Source organism: Rhinatrema bivittatum, chromosome 3, assembly GCF_901001135.1.
Source record: "Rhinatrema bivittatum chromosome 3, aRhiBiv1.1, whole genome shotgun sequence".
NCBI lineage: Eukaryota > Metazoa > Chordata > Amphibia > Gymnophiona > Rhinatrematidae > Rhinatrema > Rhinatrema bivittatum.
Genome location: NC_042617.1, coordinates 125,194,119 through 125,216,067, shown reverse-complemented (window position 1 = coordinate 125,216,067; position 21,949 = coordinate 125,194,119). Strand labels below are relative to the sequence as shown.

Below are 21,949 nucleotides of genomic sequence, written 5' to 3'. Positions count from 1 at the left end.
TCTCTAAAATTGACTGAGCAGGCTCACAAGGCAATGCCCATGCTGAAATTTCCACACATGCGCAGAAGAGCAAAAGCTCTCTCAGCTTAGACAGAAGGGTCCGTTTGGTGCCGCTGGATAATATCATCCATATGTCATGGCTACTTCATCTTGCTGTCTATGGAGAACACCATTTGCAATAAGAAAACTTGTTTTATGCACATACTTTCCCTTTGAAAATTGGTGTAACTTTTGCCCATATTTGGTGGAAAATGTAAGCAGTCCGTTGACAGACACATTATTTATTTATTTATTTATTTATTTATAAGTGTTTGTATACCGTCTTTACAAACAGTGTTTAATCAAAACGGTTTACATAACTAAATAAAAAACAAATGTAAATAAAGATTTAAATTTAAAAGAACATAAAGATTATCAAATTATAAAAGCTCAAAATTACAAAAATATATAATAAAAATAAAAATCTAAAACAATGAATAGTTTACATAAAAAATAAATCAATATATAATAATGTTGTGCCCTGTGTGATGGAGAAGTAGTTATGTTATTTAGTGTGTGATATATGGAAAGCAGATTGAAATAAATGTGTTTTTAGGGATTTTTTGAAGTGTTTAGAGTTGGATATGGATCTTAAAGAGTCTGGTAATGCGTTCCATAAGATTGGTCCAATGACAGAGAATGATCTTTTTCTGGTGATGTCTAGACATTAGGGGTAATTCTGTTAAGGTGTTCCACCTTTGAATTAATTTCTGTTCTTTCTTTGCTTCCTTGCTTTAGGTTGAAGCATGCATTCAGTACTGTCACAAAAACATGAGTGCTATTGTGGCTACTCCGTGCAACATGAACTGCATTAATGCAACTTTACTGACCCGTATTTCAGACCTCTTCACACACAACGAGGCAGATGAGCTGAAAGACAGGAAAGATAAATGTAAGAGGTAAGCATTTGTCATGCTAGGACTTAACTATAAAAGTTTTGTTATACAGACTCATAGTCATTGTGGTTCATTTATAAAATCGCTGACTGTGCTAATTTGAGTAATTGTTATTGGATAATAGTGTCATTTTTTGGATTTAAATCTTAAGAAAAACCGTTTGAACCTAAGTTAGAGTTCCATCATAAATATGTTTCTATGAACATAGAGGTCAATATTCATCAGGCTGGTGAGTGAGAAAGTTGCCCAGATAACTTTACCCAGATATTCAGTGGAACATTTGCAGATAACTTTATCTGGATAACTTTAGAACAGGTATTTTTCCAACCAGACGTGCCTGGCTAATTTTAACTGGGTAGCATTAAGTATTGGCATTCACTAGTTAAAAGGTAACCACACCCCTGGAATATCTCCATCACTGCCTCTTTTTATTCAGATACATTTTGTGCAGGTAATGAGTTACTCAGACAAAATTTAGCTGGAGCAGGGAGGGAATTTTCAAATCTTAGCTTCTGTTTGGGTAACTCCTAAAAGTTACCCAAAGAATGAATGTTGACTGCATAATGGTGAGATGTAAGGACAGCATTAGCTGGGTTCCAGAGGGAGCTGTATGTGTGACTCCTGGCCAAGGACTGTTGCTGTGATGACTGGGCTGAGTTGGTAGAAGGTTATAAAATTAGTGGTAAAAAAAACCCCCACTGGTGATTCCAACTGAAAGTTTGTGGTTCCATTGCTGAATAGAGGCCAGTTCCTATTGATCTGGCAGCCCAATAAGGCAGGAGGATACTTGTGGGCCCAAAAAAACAACTATAAAAACAAAGACAAAAAACCATATTTCTAAAATCACTTCTCTTGAAATAATGTAAATAGCAGTATCTGGGGCACATCTTGGATTCTTTCTGACTGATGGTCACTAACAATTGAAGATACTAATACTAGTCTAAAATGAAATTATTGAAAAATCAACTCATTTATATATTTATCATTTATTTGATTTATATTCCACTTTTTCAGATACTTCTTTTCGGATTTCATTCAGGTACTGTAGGTATTTCCCTATCCCCAGAGGGCTCATAATCTAAATTTGTACCCAAGGCAATGGAGGGTAAAGTGACTTGCCCAAGGTCAGAAGGAGTGGCAGCAGGACTTGAATCCTGGTGACCCTAGTTCGCAGCTCACTGCTCTAACCAGTAGGACTGGCGTTGCATCTCAAGATGATTTGGAGATATATGCCAGTGTTGCCAACCACTTACAACTGTAAATGCTCTTTCATATTTGAAGTTATTTCTAAGAACAATTTCAGTTGATAAAGCTGCAAAGAACTGATTATTAGTTATGAGCCATTTTTGGGTTTTGTATTAATCTTATTTGTAAACTCTCTTTTTTTGATCAGCTACATGTTATATTTATACACCGAGTCAGATTGATGTGTTTCCGTGGGCCAATAATTATAGGGCCCAATATAAACTAGCATCCTTGACAATTACAATCATTTGGGAATAAAAGTAATGTGGCCTTTGGAGAGAAGAAGTCAGGCTAACAGTTTCAGTGCCTAATCTGTGTAATAGCTTCTGGAGGAGACGTGACATGAATACCTTTTTATTTTAATAAGCTATTGAGTAAAACTGTTTACCAGTTTGTGAAGGAAATCAGCTGTAAGGGTGGTAATAATGCCAAAATATGCAATCAGACCTGCAAATAAAAATAAATACATTTTTTGAGACAAAAATGTCATCTATTAGGCTAATATTTTATTATAAGGACTACAAATTACAAGATTAATCAGATTATAGCAAATATTTATACATACATTTAGATATCCTGCATGTACTAGGGATCATTAGGAAGCAAGGCTCTGCTACTTATTATCCTTGCAAGCAATACAGTAGGACTCACTGGCAGTTGGCCAAACTGCTTCTTGTAGATCAGATGAACAGGGAAGTCAGATGATCAATTGGTGCCCATACTTTCTTCCTGATGGTGATGATAATGATTCAAACAAGCTGAATTAGCCATTGCATGTGTGTGACCTCATCTGGCAGCACCAAACAGATGTTGCTCTTCTAGTTAGTAGAGCTTTGTGCTCTACTGAACAAGTGCAAGAGTTTCTGTGTGGGCATTGCTTCATGAGTCTCCCCAGTCATTTTTGTCTGAGCACAGGCATATACTCTGTCTATCCAAATAATTTTTTCTTTAAATTTTTAAAATTCTAATTTTCTCAGTATTTTTCTTCTGTTTTTGTTTCATATATTTGCTGCACTGTCTCTATAGCATCCACAGCAACACTTTTCAGTACTAAAAAAAAAAATAAAATTTGGTCTCATCATAACTTCCCTGAAGAATTGTATCTGTGGTAAAATTAGGTCACAGACAAGGCCAGTTCTTCCATTAGGCAACCTTGGCAGAGCACCTAAGATTTTGGGAGTGTCAAAATCCTGCCAGTGTGAGGTCTAGAGGGGAGCTGTACCATTAATGTAACATCCATTGCTCTGAGTATAATAATGTTCCTCATTAATGTTAGGTATAATATCCCTTTCATGGAGAGTTTTTGATGTACACATAAACTCTTATAAGAACATAAGAAATTGCCATGCTGGGTCAGACCAAGGGTCCATCAAGCCCAGCATCCTGTTTCCAACAGAGGCCAAACCGGGTCACAAGAACCTGGCAATTACCCAAACACCAAGAAGATCCCATTCTACTGATGCAATTAATAGCAGTGGCTATTAGCTAAGTAAACTTGATTAATAGCAGTTAATGGACTTCTCCTGCAAGAACTTATCCAAACCTTTTTTGAACCCAGCTACTCTAACTGCACTAACCTCGTTTTCTGGCAACAAATTTCAGAGCTTAATTGTTCATTGAGTGAAAAAGAATTTTCTCTGATTAGTCTTAAATGTGCTACTTGCTAATTTCATGGAATGCCCCCTAGTCCTTCTATTATTCGAAAGTGTAAATAACCGAGTCACATCTATTCGTTCAAGACCTCTCATAATCCTAAAGACCTCTATCATATCCCCCCTCAGCCTTCTCTTCTCCAAGCTGAAAAGCCCCAAATTCTTCAGCCTTTCCTCATAGGGGAGCTGTTCCATTCCCTTTATCATTTTGGTCGCCCTTCTCTGTACTTTCTCCATTGCAACTATATCTTTTTTGAGTTGCGGCAACCAGAATTGTACACAGTATTCAAGGTGCAGTCTCACCATGGAGCGATACAGAGGCATTATGACATTTTCCATTTTATTCACCATTCCCTTCCTAATAATTCCTAACATTCTGTTTGCTTTTTTGACTGCCACAGCACACTGAGCCGACGATTTCAAAGTCAGTACTGCCGAAGAAAGGAGCGCATTCCTAGATCTAGTGCTGTGCTGGAGCTGCAACCAATATATAAGCTGGGGAAGGTGAATAACTGAAGGTTAGCCTAGGGCACCAAATAGGCTTGCACCAACCCTGCTCACAGAGGGCCATGAGCTGTTTTGTCGATGCCTCAGCCAGAACCTCAACCATGCAAACATTCTGTGCCTGCACACAGATGTCCCTGAATTCTCGGTGCTTCAGAGGAAGCAGAATTAAGAAACTGCATAAATGTTCTCAAAGTGGAAGTAGATCCTCTTCTCATGGTGTAGTGTTATCCACCTCACCAGGAGCGCCTCTAAAACTCCTCCATCAGCTCAACTAAAGAAACTGAGTCAAATACTGCAAGCTGCCCTGCACCGAAGAAGTAAAATAACTCAAAAGTGTGGTGCATCTGCATCATCTGTGTACAGAACACTGTTGCACCCTCGATGAACGCAGTGACAAAGCACCCATGATGCGGCATAGAACCCATGTTCCTTCAATGTATCTCAATGCATAGATGCAATTTCTGTTGGATCTGTCAATACACAGTGCTAGAACATGTGGCATCATGATTTCCTGTAAGATAACTCTGATGCAATCAATGCACACAACATTCTTCTGCAGCTTCCAGGCATTTGACTCCATTAAAGCCATCCATTCATCGATCATGGATCATAAACATCAGGCCGTATTGGCCACGCAGCTTTATACAGGCCACTCTAAGTCAGTGGCAAAAGGGGTCAGGTTATCTCTGCCCCCTACAATTACTCCCAAAATCTTAAGCACTCCCTCCTACCCACAGCATTAGATCTAGGACTGCGCTCCTTTCTTTGGCAGTACTGACTCTGGTATAGCTCCCTTCTAGACCTCACATTGGCAGGATTTTGCCACTCCCAAAATCTTAAGTGCTCTAGGTGACTGCCTAGTTTGCCTAATGGAAGCACTGGCCATGTCTGTGAGGAACCTAATATTACCACAGATACAATTCTTCAGGTCAGAGGATGCTTCAGTCACTACCAGGTCATGGGGATGGTGTGAAATTGCTTTACTCTTTGTTTCCTCCGACTCCCTAGTCAATCAAACCACTCCTCTCTACAATTGCTGTGGCAATCCCTCAACCCGGAGTGCCAGTTTCGCTTATAGAGCTGAACACATTATTAAAACACTTGTACAGGATTCTTCATTAGGCTATTCAATTGCAGTGGAGTCAAGTAGATCAGATGTGGTTGACCAGGGTATTTCTCCTCAGGACCAACCAGGCCATCCTCCATATTTGCCTTTGCTGTTAGTTTCAGAAGAAGGATTTATATGTATACCTTCTAACTGACTTCTAGTTCCTCCTGACCCACGTCTAGACCCTCCCAACCATACCCCGCTCTTGGGAGGTTTGACATATTCTGAGTTGGTGGTAAAGATAGGAACAACACTAGGTGCCAACATATGTAAATATGGACACCCCATGCTGAAGTCTTCAAGCTGCTCCTAATACTGGACACCACATCAGAATCAGTGGCTCTTCCAGTACCCAGCATTCTGAAACTGTTGCATGTGAGAATGCAGGAAGTGCTGATCTCTGGGGTTCCCACTTTTAGGAAACTGGATCAGAAATACAGAATCTGGAAAGCGCTGGGATTTGCAGTTATGAGCTGGCTCTCTATCTTATAGAAGGCACAAAAAAAAGAGAATTCATTCCGGTTCACCTCCAGGAAAAGACCATAAACTATTGGACAATTTTGACGGGAAAGACCTAAAAGAGCCACACCAACTACTTGTATCGCTATTCCCAATTCTATATGGTGCAATATCTTCATAACTATGTGCAAAAACTAAAACTATTTTCTCCAGACTATGGAATGTGGGAGTGTCTACCCATAATTTCTTTGGGAAGCGAAAGAGTGTATACATTACCTTCTTTGATGTGTCTGAGTCATTCAACTCCGTTTCTCATACCATGGAAGGTAGGCAAACCTCCCTTGTCTGGGAGATATCCCCTTCGGAGAAAAATTCAGAGAAACTGTTGCTCCAATAAAGGAACAAAATGTAGCAGTCCAATCACTCTTGGCAGGTCCCGAACAAAACTCTTACTTCAAGATGCACTTTCTATGCTCCCAAAAGGCTAAACTTTCAGCTGTCAGCCTAAAGCCACACAGCAGGCCCAGCCAAGCTTGAGCCCAAATTTTGATTCCTCTAAACAATCGTCATCCCTCCATTCCGGGGGGGTGGGGGTAGGGGAGCAGAATCTAAGCCTTTCTTGGATGCGTGTCACCAGATAATCAAAGACTTCTGGCTCTTCAAAATGATGGAATTTTCATACCATTTACATTTTTTTCCTGGCTGTCATCCCTTCCACATTGCTTGACACTCACTTCAGATCTATCTCGCTTGACACAGCTTCTCCTAGGTGTACAATCACTTCTTTAAAAATAAGCGATAGAGCTAATCCCTGCATCTCAACATAGACTAAGCTTCTACTCCTGATATTTCCTTATCCCCAAGAATTCAGGAGGATTGAGGCCCATTCTAGATCTGAGGTACTTGAACTAACATCTACTCTGAGAGGACTTAAAAATGAATTCCCTCAGCACAATTTTATATTACATTCAGAAGGAGAAATTGTGTGCTCATTATTTGAAGGATGCATATGCTCACATTCCCATCCATTCTTCCCACTGGTGCTACCTTTGTTTCAAGGGAGATTATTCCCATTACAAATACAGTATACTTATGTTTGGCTTTTTGGCAGCCCTGAAAGTCTTTACCAATGCCTGGTAGTGGTAGTGGCACACCTCTGTTGTCAAGGAATTCAAGTTTTCCTTACCTGGATAGCTAGCTAATGACAGCAAGCTCACGAGAAGAAGTCTTCACTGCCCTACACAAAATGATTTGTCTGCTACAACATTTAGGATTTTTGGTCAACTTCGAGAAGCCAAGCATAGTGCCAGTCGAGAGAATAAAATTCATCTGGACATGGATAGACTCACTTTAAAAGAGCATTTTTTCAATCGCAGCTAGCTAACATACTGACAGCTATCATTCTTAAACTTCTGGCCTCTCACCACTCCATAACTAGAATATTCCTCATTGTGTTAGGTCTTATGACAGCAGCCATCCGTGAGGTCCTTCTAATCCGTCTTTATATTTGCCACCTGTAGTGTAGTCTATATTCTCACTGAGATCAACTAACTCAGCCATTGTCAACTATAGTACATATTTCTGATGGTTAAATCCCTATGTGCTTCAAAACAGGACTCTGCTCTGCTCACTCCAAGTAACACTAGCAACAGATCCCTCCATAAAGGGATGGGATGCTCACACAGGATCCTTCCAAAACCAGGGCACTTGACTTCAAGAAGAGAGACACTTTCAGATTAAACTTTCTGTAACCAAGGGCAATCAGATATGCTCTATTGATGTTCCCATATCTCCTTCTGTAGATGATCATCTTGATTCAAACCAAGTTGCCATATTTCATTCAGTAAGCAAAGAGGCACAGGATCATAGCCTCTTTGCTAGGAAAATTCAACAATTTGGAACTGGGCAGTCAGGAATCAGGTTGTCATACAGGCCACCTACCTTACAGGAATCTTCAACACACTGAAAAACCACCTCACCGCTTTCATGAGTGGTCTCCATGACAATCAATAGCAGACAAAACTGTTCAACTTATGGTATTTACCATTAGTTGACCTGTTTCCAGTGGAGCAAAACAAAAAAGCTAGATCAATTCTGCTCAGTTCTTTCCAGCGAACTTAGACAGGCACAGGATGCTTATCTTCTGAATGGGGGGGAGGGGAGCCTCATATATGCTTTTTCACCAATACCATTGATTGCCATAACAATGAAAAACCTGTTGCGAGATTACATACAATTGATTCTCATAGTTCCAGCATGTTCTAGTCAGATATGGTTTCCATAGGTAATACAACTGTTCAGTAGTCTCCCAAAATGTTTGGGGAACAAGTACATTCATACTTTAAGACAAAGGAATGCTTTATCAACTGAACCTTCCATCCCTCAATCTAACAGCTTGAAGGTTGAACACCTAATAATCGTGGATCTCTTTCTGCCTATAGCACTCAGACATGATTTTGGCTTGAAAACCATCCACTAGGGAACAACTATGCTTTCAGACAGAACAAATATTCCAAGTGGTGTTAATATCCTCTGAAACCAATTTCATGCAAACCTAAGCATTTACTATTGTACTTGCATCTTCTGTGTGGCTCAGACCTTGTCATATCTTCGGTAGGCATATATCTCAGCACTATAGCGGCTTACCATGTTTTGGTGGATGATAAACCAATATCTATCCATCCACAGATATCAAGATTTATGAAAGGATTATTATATGTTAAACCTCTAGTACAAAGACTTCAGGTTTCATGGGTCTTGAATGTGGTCCTTTCTCAACTGCTGAGGCCACCTTTTGAACCTCAAGAGACAGCTTCTGTAACATTCTTGTTGTGGAAAGTAATGTTCCTTGTCACCATTACTTCAGCTAGAAGAGTCAGCGAACTCCAAGCTCACATACACTATCTAAAATAGTTCTCTCACAACAGGTTGGTCCTTCGCACTTGCCCAAGGTTTCTTCCAAAGGTTGTCTTGGCTTTCCGCATCAATCAATCATCGTATTACCTACCTTCTTTCCAAGACCACATGCACATAAAGAAGTAAAACTCCTTCACACTTTGGATTGTAAAAGAGCCTTGGCCTACTATAATGAACTCAACCACTCCATCAGGCTTTTTAGATATTCATGTCATATGACCCTAAAAGATTTGACTCAGCAGTTGCCAAAGGTACATTATTTAATTGAATAATGGATTACATTCAACCCTGCTACACCATAGCAGATTTACAGATCAAATACTCCATTAAAGCTTATCAAGAAAGGGCTATGGAACCTTCTGTTGCTCATCTTTGAGAGGTGCCTCTTGAAGACATCTACAAAACTGCCACCTGGTCATCAGTTTATACCTTTACATCCTATTATTGTCCGGTCAATCTATCAAAGAATAAAATAAATTTGGACCGGCAATTATGCGTAACCTGTTCTCGCAATAGTCTACTTGCCATGGTGTGGTCAGGGTTGCCTACTTAGTAAACGCTCCATTGCAAACCTCAGCTTGGGATTTCCCCCATGAAATGGCTAATTCAACCCACTTATCAATGGAAAAAGTAAGTTTGTTTTCTATAAACAGTGTTTTCCATAGATAGGATGAATTAGCCATGGAATGCCCACTCACCTCCCTGGAGAGTCGACTACATAACTAGAATTAGCTCTGATACTGACTGAGCAGCCAATGCCCGTGTGGGTACTTCCACACATGTTCAGTAGAGCTCAAAGCTAGAAGAGAAGAGTCTGTTTGGTGCTATCGGATCGATGTCAACCATGTGTAATAACTAATTCATCCTGCTACCTAGAGAAAACACTGTTTAAGCAAACTTGTATTACATGGAATAACAATTTTTGCAGAACCAAACTAACTGTAACAAAGCTGAGGCATGGGGTAATAGTGATTTATCTAGAAAGTTGATGGGAGAGAAAGGTTTGAACTTGCAAGTCTTAAAAGCTCTCCTGCCTTGTGCTCTCTACTCTAAGATCAAGACAGCAAATATATGGGTTTTTGTCACATAAAGATCCAGAGGCAAGACTGTCCTAATGCATAAAGCCTCTACATAGTGAAAGCATGGTCTGGGAAAAGATTGGAATTAGGTCCTGTGTATTTCAAGAAAATAAAATTGAAAGCACTCAACTACACCTTTACCACTAAGCCAACATGTTTAAAATATTTATTGCTTGTTGTTAATAGTAAGATATTTTGCAAGAAGATTGAGCGATTGTTTGATCCAGATTACAAGAACCCTGATTCGCCAGGAAATGCTGCAACATTATCCAGGTACTTTATGCAGTCTACATATAGTCTTATACTTGTCATATGAGAAACTATTTTCTTACTCCAGCACAATTTCACTCTAGACCTCTGGAAATCTTCACACTTCTGTGTCTCAGGTTCATATGTGAAGCAGGGAGTCAGGGTTTGTTCAAAGGTAGTGGAATAAATAGAATAATGACAAGACAAATGTTCGTATATTATGTTTATCAGGTATACCTTCAGACGATAGAGAGGCAGAGTCTAGATCACATATATCAAATCAGTTATATTTCCAGTCAGCCTATATTGCTGAGGCCTGGACATGCTCATGCTAACAGATCTTATAGCATTATTTTGTGTTATATTGATGAGCATCTTCTGAAATGTTGGTTGCTGTCTTCTGTTTTATTGCTGTCTTATTGTTTCAACAGATGCTGTTTGTGCAAGAGACTTTTGACTAGAGAAGTTGAACAAAAGATACCTTGTGTTCCTGGGAAAATCAACATTGATCAACATGGAAATATTGTTTACTTTCATATAAGGTGCATCCACCAGTAATTAAAGTTTACATGAGCATAACACTAAAATGCACAGGCAGCAAATGACCTTGCACCTCGATGTTAGGGCCAGGTAGAAACTAGACATAGTCCCAGCATCAATTTGAAGCACTTCTCAGAAGTTTGCTTACAAAAATAGACTTGTTTGTGAAAGCATGCATGATGAGATTGTGTAGTGTATAATGAAGTTAGACCTCCTCTGATGACCTTCAGTTTTATTATTTGACTTTGACAAAATCAGTAACTAAAGGCCCTTCTGTACAAGATTTTTCTACTGGCATTTCTATTTCAAAATGTGTTGTGCATGTGATGTATTATTAGCATCTTTTACTAGAGCCTCTAGTTTTCTTATTCACCAAAGTATTGGGGAAGATTGAGAGGTAACTATTTTAATTCGTTTCTCAAATGTCCAATTGTACCTTCCGCAACTTACTATTGGAAAGTGGAGAGAAGAAAACCTGTTCAAAGATGAGTTCAGTGTTGGAAGGAGAAATCCAATATACATACATAGTTTTCCACCACAGATAAAATAATTGGTAATATCTGTTTGAGACATAGTGTAATTTGCTTCATTTCTTTGTATAGAGATAAAATGTGGGACATACATGATTACTTATCCAATTTGTATGAAGAATTTAAGTCTTGGCAAGATGTCTACTGGCGCGTCTGGGGGACTATCAACTGTCTAACATGTTCAAGATGTAAACAGGTGAGTAACAATCTATTTTTTTCTCTAACCTACTTATTCAAGTAAAGGAAAGACTTTCAAGGAAGGAATACCATTTTCCTTCTTATTAACCTCAGCGGGAAAACTTGGCCATTCTGAAGAAAATCCTGATGGATACTTTGTGGAAACTGCCAGCTCTATAGACTTACTGTGCAATTTGTCTCCTCTATTGTGCTTAGCTTATTCAAGTCTGCAACATGTGTAATTTCTGATTATGTATAACTGCAGTTTAGATAAAAATAAGTTTGGTTGTGCCCCCATTTTTCATTATTAGAATATCAAGAGATATTGTGACTCTTTCTTCAAGGGTTTTAGGTAAACATTAACTGAAAATGAAAATGGGACAGCTCCAGTTTCTTGCTTTCCCTTCACTTCATTGCAACTAGGAATTCTCTGTTCTTATCCTATGTTTTCTTGAAGATATCTCCAATATTGTTATAGATCTGAGGAGCATATTAGCATGAGAAGGGCTAATATAATAATATAGATTAATAAGTAGTGGGGAGGTCACATGGTATTCAGTAGCTCCGGGGCCCACTCCCTGTGTCGTACCACATCTGACTTCTAATTTTACAGAATTCATCTCCTGAACATTGGAGGGCTAAGCTGGAAAGCAGGGCATGCTTTTCATAAGAACATAAGAACATGCCATACTGGGTCAGACCAAGGGTCCATCAAGCCCAGCATCCTGTTTCCAACAGTGGCCAATCCAGGCCATAAGAACCTGGCAAGTACCCAAAAACTAAGTCTGTTCCATGTTACTGTTGCTAGTAATAGAAGTGGCTATTACTAGCAATTACTGGCTATTCCACTGAACTCATTCAAGGTAATGGATGATGATGAAAATGGTCTGAAAGGACAAAAGCAAAGCAGCAGTAAACAAAATGGTGGATGGTCTCAGTGACCCACCGTCACCTTCCTTTGTTGTGGGGGAGTCAGGAGATATGGCTACTCTTATCCTCAGCGCTATGGATGCAAAGCTGGGGAAAATCCATATGCAGTTTGATGAACTACAAATCTTTTAACAGATAATTCAAAGTGAATAACTGAAGCCGAAGTGCGTATTACCAATGTCAACGAGTGTATTCAGGCCCTGGAAACTGAGATGGCAAGAATTAAGGCAGCCACAGCAAAAACAGAACAAAAATTGGAAGACCTCGAAAACCGCTCACGAAGGAGTAAATGCAATTAATTGGTCTGCCTGAAAGTATTATGGATTGGACTTAATTTTATTTAGATTTTTTATATTCTGCTTTTCACACTTTTTGTTTCAGCACTTCAAAGCAGATTACATTCAGGTACTGTAGGCATTTCCCTATTTAAGTTTGTACCTAGGGCAATGGAGGGTAAAGTGACTTGCCCAAGGTCACAAGGAGCAATAGTGGGACTTGAACCTTGGTCTCCTACCCTGGTCTCCTGGTTCGTCCAGTGTGGTTCATCCAGTGTGGTGTGAGCAAAGAATGGTTACCAGTTGCAGTCATCCTGAAAGATCTGCATGGCAAGCCGCATGTAGTACGTGCTAATCTTCTGGGAGTGCATATCATGAGCCAAGGACGGCCGCGCCCGGTGATAATAAAATTGTTACATTTTCACCATAAAAAGGAAATACTGCGGAACTACTGTAAATCAAGATCCTTGGATTAAGAAGGCCACTCTATGATGCTTTTTGCAGACTACTCTGCTGTGGTGTCAGCACAACGCGGGGCCTTTGCTTCTGTGTGTTCAAAGCTGGTGCAATCTGTTCTGCAATTTCCAGCGCGCTTAGGGGTAGATTTTCAAATAGCGCGGTTTGGCGTACTTTTGTTGGCGCATCAGGCGCCAACAAAAGTACGCTGGATTTTAGTAGATACGCGCGTAGCCGCGCAAATCCGGGATCGGCGCGCGCAAGGCTATCGATTCCGTATAGCCGGCGCGCGCCGAGCCGCGCAGCCTACCTCCGTTCCCTCCGAGGCCGCTCCAAAATCGGAGCGGCCTCGGAGGGAACTTTCTTTTGCCTTCCCCTCCCTTCCCCTACCTAACCCACCTGCCCGGCCCTGTCTAAACCCCCCCCTTACCTTTGTCGGGGGATTTACGCCTCCCGGAGGCCTTTGCGGATCTGGACCGTTCGGATTCTCTGTCCCGTGATTTGAGGAAGCTGAATGTTCGTAGAGCTCTTCTATGCTACTTGGAAGTCACCAATGATTTTCGCATGTCGGACCATCTCTTTGTCCTCTGGAATGGTCCCCGATAGGGTCACATGGCTTCAAAAATTACTATTGCTCGTTGGATGAAAGAAGCTATCAGCTCCGCTTACTTGCTAAAGGGCCGAGTTCCTTCAGTAGGACTCCGGGCCCATTCTACTCGGTCGCAAGCAGCGTCTTGGGCGGAGTCTCATTTCATGTCTCCACAGGAGATCTGTCGGGCGGCGACGTGGAAGTCACTGCATACTTTCACGCGCCATTACCGGTTGGATGTGCAGGCTACTAATTCGGACGGATTCGGAGAAGGTGTGCTTCGAGCGGGCCTCACTGGATTCCACCCCAGATAGGTATAGCTCTGGTACATCCCAGCAGTCTGGACTGATCCGGGTACGTACAGGGAAAGGAAAATTAGTTTCTTACCTGATAATTTTCGTTCCTGTAGTACCACGGATCAGTCCTGTAGTACCACTGATCCGTGGTACTACAGGAACGAAAATTATCAGGTTCAAGTGGGGGGAGAGTCCGCTCGCTTTCCCCTTATTTTTCTTCAGATTTTGAATTTTTGGCCTGCGTGGTTCTATAGGTTCCGTCTTACTGGGGTTAGGTGACCCGGTGGTAACGTTTTCTTGTTCTCGTTCAAGTGTTAGTGTATATAGTTATGGTGTCTTATGGGAGCTATCTTGCTTTGTCATTACGAAATACTGGTGGACTTTAGGTGGCACTCTCCTATAAAGGCGGAGCTTTGTTTTTAAAACATCTCTGTCTCTATCTGCTGGGGGGGGGGCAAAACCCAGCAGTCTGGACTGATCCGTGGTACTACAGGAACGAAAATTATCAGGTAAGAAACTAATTTTCCTTTGGGGCCTAGGCCAGGGGGCCCAAGCTGGTCAATTAAAGGAAAGAAAGAAATAGCAAACTACAACATTGATATGATGTCACAATGGCCATGACCGCTCTCCGATATGTGATTTGGAACTTAGGGGGGATAGGTTCAGAGTTTAAAAGATATAAAATTCTACAAGCATTACAAAGCTGGGGAATGCAGGTAGCAATGGTCTAAGAAACTCATTTAGATGCCAGGGAACATCAGAAGCTTCAAAGGCAATGGGTGGGGAAAGTATTTTCTTCACAATTAGCTAAGAAATGGGTTGCCTTTGTGACAAATAATAAAGAACATCTAAATTTGCCTATATTGTTTTGGAAAACTGCCAAGTCCGTGCTTAGGTGGGATATTATTTCCTGTGCAGTGGCAAGACATAGGAAAATGACATCAGCCATATTGGTTAGAAAAACAGCTTTATTTAGACAAAAAACAATATGATAGGGACCCTAGTAAGAGAGTTAAAGAGAAATTTATGGCTACCCAGTTGGCGCTTAACCGGACTGCTACATCAAAGAGCAAAGAAGGGTATTATGTATTACCGCTGCAAGTTCTTTCAGCATGGTAATAAAATTGGAAGATCCTTAGCTAACGTAACAAAAATTGGTCGAAAACTCAATATGTGACGACTATACAGAATGCTTCGGGTAAACTGGTGAATTTAGGTAAAGATATTAGTGCAGTTTCAGGAATTCTTTCAAATTTTATATAGGGTTGCTCCAAGTAATTCGCAAGGAATTGCTTATTATTTAAAATCCATTAAACTTCTGCAATTCACAGAGGATCAATTAAGGATATTAAATAAACCATTACAACTACAAGAGGTGGCGCAGGGGATCAGAGATGCTAAGCGTTTGAAGGCGCCAGGGCCTAATGGTTTCTCGGCTGAGTTCTATAAGCTCTTAATATTAAAAGTAACTACCCCAATGGGGGCAATGTTTAACTGATTAATTGAGTTGGAACATTTTCCGTTAGCACCAAACCATGCAATTATTACGATTTTACCTAAAACTGGAGGGATCCAGCTCTTCTGGCTTCTATTGCCCAATCTCTCTTCTGAATTTTCATACCAAATTATTAGTGAAGATTATGACGAATCAGTTAGCTAAGATCCTTCCTGCCATAATTGGAGAGGATCAAGTAGTCTTTGTTAAGGGTCGCTCCATCATAATGAATATTCGGAAAAACCTCGTCTCTTTAGAAATCATTAATAGACAGCAAGAACCGTCTGTTAGCGCATCTATATGCAGAATAGGCATTTGATCGGTTAGATTGGGAGTTTATGTTCCAAGTGTTGAAAGAATTTGGGATCTCAGGCTATTTTGTGCAAGCAGTAAGTACACTTTATATTTGTGCCAAGCCTTGGATCCATTCAGTCAATGAATACAATTCAGATGAGATTCAATTAGGTAGAGGTACACAGCAAGGCTGCCCATTGTCCTTATTATTATTCATTTTAGCTTTGGAACCTCCTCTTGTAAGAATTTGGGGCAATATAAGAATTAAGGATGAATCCATTAGAGGTTCGACTGAGAAACAATTCAAACTGGCAGTGTTTGTGGACAGTATCTTCACTTGGTAGATCCAATGGTCTCCCTAGGAATCTTGGTGGGAGAGAGAGAAGAATATGGAAACGTAGCAGGTCTCAAGTTAAATATGGATAAATGTGAGGTGCTTCCCACGGCAGACTATATTAGGAAAAACTGGATGGGCACCTTTCCAATGAGATGGGTGGAAGATTCATTTACTTACCTGGGGATCATTCTTCATAGGGATCTGGGAAAATTATATCAAGTTAATTTTCAGAAATTGCTCAACATCACAAAGGTAATGTTGCGTAGCTGGAGGGATCTCCCGCTCTCCTTGGTTGGGAGGGTGAATCTCTTTCAAATGGTAGTGGTACCCAAATGGCTTTATATGCTTCAAATTATACCATGCTATTTATCTAACAGTGATGTAGTTCGAGAGCTTATTTGTGGAAGGGGGCAAAGCCAAGGATAGCATTAGCTACATTGACCCGTAAATGGGAAGCTGGAGGAATGGAAATCACAGATTTAAAGTTATATAATGTGGCATGCAATCTAAGGCACGTGGCACACTTGTTACAAGATTCTCATTTTTACATGTCAATATCATTAGAGAAAGCACTTTTTTCTCCATACAATCTGGGCTATATTTTGCACTGCCCAGTGGCCATATTGCCCAGTACTCTCAGAAGAAGCCCTTTGGTTATGCCTCTTATCTTCTCCTGGAGATATTTATATTCTCTGTTGAACTTAAACAGTTCTGTATCCCAATTTCTGCCCATAATGGGTAATAAACATTTTATACCAGGGACCCAAAGTCTAGTATTTACAACTTGGGATGCACAAGGTTTCAAAGTTTTAGCGCAAATGTTTTACGAGGAGGGACATATTAAATCATTTGGGGAGTTGGTAACAGACTTTGTTAGACCAAAAACACTTTTTCATTTATTTACAACTTAAATATTATATTTAATCACTTAAAATAGATGATCGGTAGCATGACAATAGGGACCTGTTATCTGATCTGTTTGATGTAGAGGTCCCTATTCATCGCATGATATCTTCCTTATACCAAGCCTTACAGATTAGGAAACCCAGTATAAATTTTGATAAGTTTTTTTTTAAAGAGTTGGAAGGCTGAGCTTGATCTAGATTTATCTGAACAGCAGTATGCACAAAGTTTTAAGAGAATACTCACTCTTTCCTGTAACCTGGAGATACAGGCGTTACAGTATAACTTTCTCATAAGATAATACATTTCTCAAAAGTTGGCTCATGTGATGACTATTGCGCAGATGAATACTTGCCCCAAGTGCGGATTGTCGCCTGGATCATTAGGGCATCAATATTGAGGATGTCCAGTAATAACTAAATTTTGAAAGTCAGTTATACAGTATATTTACCAAGTCACACAAATAAGGTTACCATTTCAAGCTGCTGTGCTCTTATTTGATACTTTATCTGGGATTGCTATAGAGCATAAATTTGCTAAATTTTGGATTCATAAAGTTCTGGTGCTAGCAAAAAAGGTAATACTGCAATTTGGTTAGAAGAACACGCACCAGTGTTGACACAACGGAAAAATCAAATACATCAGATGTGTATTTGTGAAAAATATATGGAGCAAACAGATTTGAAAAAGAAAAAAAAAGTTTTCTACATATTTGGAACTTTTATCTGCAGACCTTATCGTATAAAGCAGGGAGCTTAGTTTTAAATGATTATATATGCCCAGACGCACTGACTAACGTATTACATGAATGTATTAGGTGGATGTGATGTTTGAGGAAACTTGACTGTTGGGTACTAGGGGAGGGTTTGGGGGGCTTGAAATTTTGGGGAAATGGAATGTTATTGCACTGTGCACTTGGGCCACTGGGAAGTGTTAACCAGGGGTCCAAATTTAGTATACGCGTTCTGATTTGTATACATTGCTAGAAATTTTATAAAATAAATTTAAACATCATAAGTAGTGGAAGAGTAGCCTAGTGGTTAGAGCAGCGGGCTACGAACCAGGGACACTACAATTCAAATCCCACTGCCATTCCTTGTGACCTTGGGCAAGTCACTTTACCCTCCTTGGCCTCAGGTACAAACCTACAGGCTGATGCAATATTGCGCACATAAAAAACATGTCCAAAGTACGCAAATGAGCTGCTGCGCTAAAAGGGACACACAAAAGATAATTTGTGCGTTCCTAGCACTCTGCATTGGGTGCCCAGGAGAAGTGGCTATGCGTCCACAACAGCCTTGCCAGAGCGCCCTCCCACCCCCCTGCAGGGTTATTCCCAATTGGTCCTTTACACTGACAAGGACAGCCTTCCAAAAGGGGATTGGTCCTTTCACTGATATGTGACAGTAGATGGACCAATCGGCAGTGCCCTGTGTGTGCAGGTTACTAAAATGGATGCTTGGTTTATGAGCATCTGTTTTATCCCACAGCAGCTAATTTACTGGAACAATATGCACCCACAATATACACAGCCCTGAGCATGTATATTGTGGGTGTATAATGTGTGCCCCAAAATGTATTTATTTATTTATTTTTTTACATCAAGACATTTTTTTGCATGGTGCTGCTTTCTGTGGTTCTTCCTAATTAGTATCACAATGATACTAAGTAGGCAGAACCACGGAAAAGCAATTTTTTTGCTTTTTAAGTTGAGCCCTTGATGTGCAGGAAGACTTTATGCCGCCTTTGGCAGGCATAAAATTTGACAGGTTAAAAAGTGCGCCTTGGACACATGGGGATTTTTTGCATTGTGGGATAATAGCTAAAAGCCTCACCTACATGGAATTTACATGTGATGAGCGCTATTAGCTATGTGTGAGTTTGGATGCGCATTTTGGACGCGCTGATCTCCTTATTGCATCAGGGGTTATGGATCCATGTCCATAATGTGCATCCAAGCACTCATTAACCTATGTGCTAGGCTCAGCGCATGATAGATGGCTAGATTGTAAGCCCTCTGGGATAGGGAAATACCTACAGTACTTAAAAGTAATCTGCTTTGAAATATCAAGAAGTGGAATATAAATCAAAAGTGCAAATTTATCCCACCATGGGGATGATTTACAAAGCAGCCCACATACAGGCCTAAACAGTACAGTACAGTACAGGTTCGGGGGGGATGGACGCGCATTTTCAACGTGCTAGCTTTACCCCTTATTCAGTAAGGGATAATAGTGCGTCGAAAATGCGCGTCCAACCCCCCCGAACCTAATAGCACCCGCAACATGCAAATGCATGTTGTTGGCCCTTTTAGGTATTCCCACGCGATTCAGAAAGCAAAATGTGCAGCCAAGCCGCACATTTTACTTTCAGAAATTAGCGCCTACCCAAAGGTAGGCATTAATTTCTCCGGGCACCGGGAAAGTGCACAGAAAAGCAGTAAAAACTGCTTTCCTGTGCACCCTCTGACTTAATATCATGGCGATATTAAGTCGGAGGTCCCGAAAGTTGGAAAAGGTTAAAAAAAAAAATAACTGAAATCGGCCTGCGGCTCGCGGGTTGAAAACCGGACACTCAATTTTGCCGGCGTCCGGTTTCCGAACCCGTGGCTGTCAGCAAGTTTGAGAACCAACGCCGGCAAAATTGAGCGTTGGCTGTCAAACCCGCTGACAGCCGCCTCTTTTTGCCACGGGCCCTCATTTGAATACAGAAACACACGCACAGGAGAGTGGCCTTTCGCCCGCTCTCCCACGACTTTTACTGTATCGGCCCGATAGCTGTGAAATCCACTGATGCATTTACGTGCAGACTTTGCACCAGTTCTCAAAGGGAAAGTGTGAGCATGTAAATAGCGTTTGAAAATTGCCCTCTTTAGATATATAATTTTAAAAATAAAATGCACATTTTTGAGCTTTACAATAGTCGTGAGGCTAGATAATTTTCTGTTTCTTTTACTGTTTTTCAACAGGTTTTTCTGTGTACTGATTTGTCTCATTGCCAATATCATTTGGAGTCAGCAGTTTATCCCAACACAGCAAGTGCACTTGGTTCAGCCGGTACTGGCATATATCCTTGCTGCAACCAAAAAGTCCTTCGATTTGACCCTACTCAACTTCCAAAGGTAAATTTTCATCTATGGGGTAATTTTTCACAACCATGCACATAAACACATTTAGTCAACTTTTTTAAGTTACACCAGTTTTCAAAGAAGACTTATGTGCATAAATCTGCTGACCTATCCAACTGGGTCAAGAAAAGCAAGAAGTCACCTGCATAGAGAGAGATTTTATGCCTCACCCTCTCTGTTAATTCCACTAATCCCCTTATGTCATCCTCTTCAATCTGGAAAAAGGTCAACCTTGCCTCCTCGCTCTTCTGGATCTCTCTTCGGCATTCGACACTGTGAATCATTCGTGCCTCTTACAGCGTCTAGTCGACATTGGCATCACAGGATCAGCGCTTAACTGGTTCAAATCATTCCTAGAAAATAGAGCTTACAAGGTCAAAATAAATAACAAAGTGTCTCACCCTACTGCATCCAAGATGGGTGTTCCACAGGGATCATCCCTCTCACCCACTCTTTTTAATATCTATCTTCTTCCACTCTGTCACCTCCTTACCAATCTCAAGCTAATTCACTTCCTTTACGCGGATGACATACAAATACTCATCCCTATCACGGAATCTCTACACAAAGCCTTGGCATTCTGGAATAACTGCCTCACATCAATCAACAACCTACTTGCAGGACTCAACTTGGTTTTAAACACTAACAAAACGGAAATCCTACTTATTTCCCCTGAAAATCACGTCCCACCTATCACTCCAAAGGCTAGCCAATCGCCTATCAACTCCAAAGACATCACTTCGCAGCAAGTAAGAGACCTGGGAGTACTCCTAGATAACAGACTCAGCCTCAACAAGTTCATAAACAACACGACAAAAGAGTGCTTTTTTAAATTGCATGTATTAAAAAAATTAAAACCTCTACTACGCTACAGAGATTTCCGCCTGGTTCTACAAGCCATCATATTACCGAAACTAGACTATTGCAACTCGCTCCTCCTCGGCCTCCCCGCTTGCACCACCAAACCGCTTCAGATGGTCATGAACGCAACGGCCAGAATTCTTACAAACACCAAAAAAAGGGACCATATCACCCCCATTCTCCAGCACCTACATTGGCTACCTATCAAATACAGAATTCACTTCAAAACCATTATGATGATTCACAAGGCCCTACATAACATCGCTCCTCTCAATTTAACCTTTCAACTGCAGCTTCACACCTCCAAGAGACCGACAAGAAGTGCGTACAGAAATATGCTACGCGCCCAGCCAGCAAAATCCTCCCTGAGGAAACGCGCACTATCCACAGCTGGCCCCATACTCTGGAACGCGCTCCCTCTAGACCTTCGCCTCGAATCGTGCCACATTACTTTCAAAAAGAAACTAAAGACTTGGTTTTTTGCACAAGCTTTCCCAGGAATCTAAAAGCCGGAAGAAAACAATATCAGCCTGGCCTCTGACCCAACTCACCTTATGTACATTGTTTACTGTATTTTGTATATTTTGTATATTTAGTTACCTCTATTTAGCTATTTATGCTTAATCTCTGTATCCTTTGCCAAGTTCCGCTGCCCCCCCCATATTATCTGTTATATTGTTATCTAGTTGCAATGTAAACTGCCCACTGAGGCGTCAGTTTGAGTTCCTTGTAAACCGGTGTGATATGTATATTATACAGGAACATCGGTATATAAAAACAAAAAATAAATAAATAAATAAATAAATGTTCCCTGATAGCCTGGGCAAGGAGTTTTATAGCCATATCGAACAAAAGAGGGGATAGGAACATTTGTTACATCTCACTAGAGACACCAAATGGAGCAATTAGTTAGCCTGTCATTAACTATAATATATGACTTCAGGGAAGTATAAAGGGCATGCATCCATCTATTAAACTCCTCTCGAAAT

General features: G+C 40.6%; 1 protein-coding gene across 2 annotated transcripts in view; it reads left to right on the top strand.

Annotated features, from left to right (window-relative positions):
* Positions 1 to 21,949, top strand: part of KIAA1841 (KIAA1841 ortholog) — a 201,206-nt gene that overhangs the window by 103,602 nt on the left and 75,655 nt on the right. For both annotated transcript variants that reach the window (XM_029593704.1, XM_029593703.1), the window contains exons 7-11: positions 778 to 938; positions 10,088 to 10,174; positions 10,582 to 10,692; positions 11,293 to 11,416; positions 19,941 to 20,093. In XM_029593704.1, coding sequence (XP_029449564.1) covers positions 778 to 938; positions 10,088 to 10,174; positions 10,582 to 10,692; positions 11,293 to 11,416; positions 19,941 to 20,093 — 636 coding nt within the window. The remainder of the gene's footprint in view (positions 1 to 777; positions 939 to 10,087; positions 10,175 to 10,581; positions 10,693 to 11,292; positions 11,417 to 19,940; positions 20,094 to 21,949) is intronic.